This window comes from Buceros rhinoceros, unplaced genomic scaffold (assembly GCF_000710305.1).
Source record: "Buceros rhinoceros silvestris isolate BGI_N320 unplaced genomic scaffold, ASM71030v1 scaffold7931, whole genome shotgun sequence".
In the NCBI taxonomy this organism is placed as follows: domain Eukaryota; kingdom Metazoa; phylum Chordata; class Aves; order Bucerotiformes; family Bucerotidae; genus Buceros; species Buceros rhinoceros.
This window is the reverse complement of record NW_010392472.1, coordinates 14191-18760: the sequence shown is the minus strand read 5'-3', so window position 1 is coordinate 18760 and position 4570 is coordinate 14191. Positions and strand designations below refer to the sequence as shown.

The window sequence follows — 4570 nt, the reverse complement described above, 5'->3', positions numbered from 1 at the left end:
TAGATATGCTCTAGTCAAACACAAATTATTGGGCTCAGTACTGGGGTCTGTATTACACTGGATGTCAGAGAAGCTGATCTTTACATTTTCTGTAAACTGTATGAAGGGCACCGCAGAAATTTTAGAGTCAGACACCCATATTTTGAAAGTGTTGATGATAAGTTTTCCTTCCGTGTATTTTTTTAAAAACTCAAAAAAACTGAACTATCTACACGTACTAGCAGATTATGGACTACAACCATCAGTGAAATTAGTAGCAGTTTTGGGTGCCAGTATTTCTCCAGATCAGTTTTTGACACCTCAGGTCTCATGTAAAATCCATGGGAGCTTTCTGTAGCAATCTCTTTTCCAATGGCACGGAGGCCTGCCTTGCCTAATGGCTGTTGTGCAAGCCAGGGAAATTATGCTCTCAGCAGAGAAGCAAATTTCCCTTTTACAATGTTATCCAAAACAAAACCCCAAATTGCACGTATCTACCCCTTTGGCCTTTTTTTTACACACAAATATGCTTATATTCAAAAATTGACAATATTGGGCCTTTCCTAATAAATGTCTTCAAAGAGCACATTTAAATGCTTTTTCACAGAAATAACCATTCATCAGTTGCAAAGATGCAGAGAGACTTTTAATGCTTCCTGTTGTGAACAGTATCAATTCAGCACAAATTTTAGGGGAGAAAGTATGATTTTTTTTCCCAAATATATTTAAAAAGACTAAAGAACAAAATGTTGGGAGACAGCTGTTTTTGGCAGATAGTAAAATATAAAATATGTGATTTAAAAAGTTGGCTTAAAAATACACACACACAAATTAATACAATAATATAAAAATACAATGGCCTCTTAAAATTTACCTTTGGCATTACATTTGGCAGCCTAACACAAAAGACCCTTCCTATAAACAGAACTATAAAAAAAGAAAAGTTCATAAATTAGGTTGCAAGGGGTTGTAAGATCCTTTTCTCGATTCTCCAAACTCCTTTATTTCCTGTCCACACACATAAGCATGACCAGTGAGGTATATAAAACGTAACACTGTCAGGCATATGCACAATAAAAAAGTGCATAAACAGAAAAGTTCTCCCATTTTCTTGCGAACATGTCAAAACTGTGTGGTTTGTGACTTCCCCCCCCCTTGGAAAAAAAAAAAATTTTTTTTTTGTTACTTTGGCAGGATGAAAACGAACCCAGAGGAATATAAAAGTCTTATTCCCAGCAGCAAATGATCCATTTCCCTTGGCAACATTTGTCTGATGCCACAGATACTACAAGGTCTTTTGGTTGCTTTACAACACTCTGGGTAACTTCCCACGGAAACATCATACGTCTAGCACCATGTCATAGTCTGGTTCTTTCTTCCGCCTGCCACATTTGGTGATAAGAACCAAGTACAAAGTCAAAAGCATAATCCAGTAACATGCATAGAGTATTGTGCCAATGATGAGAACTGTCTGTTTTGACTCAGAAAATGGCTTTTTTGATTCCTTGTAGATAGTGAAAATTACGCCACCTAGGAGGATTGTAAACCAAATGGAGACTGGAATGAGTCCTATGAAATTAACTACAATGGTTTTTCTTCCTGACGTGCCCCACCCTGCTTTGTTTATCGTGGCAATTGCAAACATCTTTGCTGGCAGTAAACTTGACATGTACAACACTGAGTAGAGTGACATGAAAACCATGACAATGTTGCCCCTAAGGAAGCTGGCAAAGGAAGACTTTATCAGGCCCACTAACTGAACTGTCAACAGGAAGAGAAGGATGTTCCAGAGTTTTCCCCTGTAGAAGAGCTGAATGACTGTGGCAATAAGGAAGAAAGGAAAGAATCCAGTGATTACAGCTTCATAGGTCATCCACAAATGGTGCTTGTGGAACCACATTGCATTATAAAGCCACTCTCTAAAGTACGATTTACTCCAGCGGGTCTGCTGATTCAGCCACCTGAGATACTCTACCGGTGTTTCGGTAAGGCACTTAGATCTAGCCGTGTATTTTGTTGCATAGCCCAGACTTAGCACTCTGTTAGTTAGATGCCTGTCATCTCCAAAGCTGCACTGGGAGCCCATAAATTCTTGATTGTACCAATCTTCCACAAATTCATGGAGTAAAGAGTTTCTGTACATTCCCAGAGGTCCGCTGATGCACTGTACGCAGCCAAAATAGGACTGACAGGCTCGCTCTATGTTAAATGCCATCCAGTATCTCACGCTGCTCAGAAAGGAGATCCAGGAATCGTATTTGTTCAAAATCTATAAAATAAAAAGAAGGTTTCATATCAGAAGAGCTATTGATACAGAAAATATACACATTGGATCAATAAGGAATTTGCATACACTTAGAGTAGCATTAGCCGAAATACAGAGGGAACATTGCTCCTGTATCCAACTCACAGCAAATCCAGGAGTTACCTATACAGTCCAGGACATTGGCAGGAAGGGCAAGATGAAGCCTTCAAAAGTATGTTCCACCAAAATGTTCCCTTTTGCCTTGTGACTCTTCCTATTCTCCATCAAGAAACTTGTTTTCTGGCTCATTCTTCCTTTCCCTTCACCCCCAGCTAAGGACTTGCTTCTCAGCCCCCCAAACACATCTTCAGGACTCACAGGACTTCTAGCCCTCCAAAAGCTATCCAGAGCATGAGAAAGGCTGAGCACATCGTCTTTGGCCTGTATTTTTGGTATCATGAGACTGGCCCTGGAGGTTTGGCCCCGGACTATGTCCCCATAGAATATGGCCCTCTGAGAAACAACCTGGTCCATCTCTGCAGTACCAGCCCTGTTATGTTGCCCCAAGACATACTGTGATACTGCAGCAGAGTCTTGCTTTCTCCTCCGTACACCCCAAAGCTCACCTGAAGCTCAGGCCGACACTTTAAACACAATACAGAGATAGGCTTGGAGTCTGAACACTTAGTGGGGGTATGAGCACATGCAGATGCCCAAGTCCGTCTCTTCACATCCAGGTTCTCAGAGCACACCTGGTGCTGAGGAATACAGCACGGAAGTGTGTAGCAGGGTGGGGATTTTCAAGGAAATTACTGGCTTTCTAAAACTAGAAAGCACTTCCCTGCAACTAGGAAGAAATAGTCTTTTGCTCTGATGGCTCTGATTTCTATCAGGTTTGAAGACCAAGGCCAACATTTTCTCTGTTACAATTTAATTCCAGAATATTTTAGAAGCAGTGAGGCTCCCGGCTCAATTCTCACTCAAATGTATTTGGTGTATGCTGGAAAGTGAACTGGGGGAAAAATAAAAAGTCTTCATCCTGCCACCTTTCCTCCCAGAGGATACAAGTCCTTCCCATCTCTCTCCGAAGATGTGTAGGGTAAGTGTGATGGACCCGGTTCATGGTCCGTTTGGAGCTGCAAAGATATTCAGACTCCTGTGGGAATCTTAATTTCTGGAATTAAAAGCCACATGCCTGAAATACTTCTGACTACTGGGTCATTCATTAGTAAGTGCTTGCCCATATAGATGGCCCTTTCTCCCCTCTCACATAAAAGCCCAACTGAGTATGGGGGACAGATCCTAAGACCAATTGAAATATTCATATGCATTTCTCTTTATAAATTGCAGCAGAAGCAATTGTGTCAAAAGGAATGAACAGCCTTTTGCTGTAGTTGTCAGCCAGACTTGGAAATGCTGGAAATCCTAACGGAAGTGGAGCTGGGCTGACTTTCCATTGTCCCGCCTGTCAGAGATGCAGAGGAAACCCTACAATACAAAGTGCATAGCACACTGCATTTCAAAAAGGCTTTTATTCCTAACAATCTTGGCTGCCAGTAGTAACATAATTAAAGTGCTTGGGGTGCCGGACTTGGCTTTAGGAGACCTGTTCTCAATTCCCTGCTCCCCTATAGCTCTTCTTTGGTACCCTGAGCAAGCAGTTATACCCAGAGACTCAAAGAGGCCACAACAGTCGTGACAATGCCAGTGCCCCACTTTTCATGTGTAGGGGGCATTTGCTTTCTATGGGTGTTAAAACTATACAGTGTTCTCATCCAAGAATAAGAGTTCCTGTTCAACAGATAGAAAGGTTAAGGTATCGTAAGAGCCTCTGTAATGGTATCATAGTATATTCAATGCTATTTCAGGTGGGAAAATCTGTTGCAGTCCAAATAGTTGCTGAAATCCCTCTGTTAACTCACCTGCACATCACCTCCAACTCCTCCAACCATTGGATCTTCTTCTAAGACCTTTACCATCTCCACTGATGAGGCTGGGTCAAGCATTGTATCTGAATCACAGACCTACAGGTAAGACAAAAGAAGAACAATGGGTTATGGAGTACACTAAAGAAGAAAATAAAAATCACGCGAGTGATTAGAGCGACTCTAAATCATATTCTCCTGAATGCAATTAAAACTCACTTTGGAGTCTGCATTGATATTCTGTCAAAGACCGTTTGTATCAGGCAGCAAGGAGTGGTGTTGAATGAAACAAAGTGCTTGTTAGGGCTGTGCACGCAAACAATCCTCTCTTCTGTATCAGCTCTGTTTGTTTTACCGGCACACTGGGCTGGCTCCTTCGAATAAGATATGCTTGCAGAGATGGAGCGCTGCAGAGCAAGAC

At 41.7% G+C, this 4570-nt stretch overlaps 1 protein-coding gene across 1 annotated transcript in view; it reads right to left on the bottom strand.

Moving 5' to 3' along the window:
• Positions 1 to 750: 750 nt before the first annotated feature.
• Positions 751 to 4570, bottom strand: part of HAS2 (hyaluronan synthase 2) — an 8665-nt gene continuing 4845 nt past the window's right edge. The window contains exons 2-3 of the mRNA XM_010144491.1: positions 4147 to 4248; positions 751 to 2248 (exon numbers count right to left, since the gene is read on the bottom strand). Of these exons, the coding sequence (XP_010142793.1) occupies positions 1319 to 2248; positions 4147 to 4248 (1032 nt within the window). The 3' untranslated portion in view covers positions 751 to 1318. The remainder of the gene's footprint in view (positions 2249 to 4146; positions 4249 to 4570) is intronic.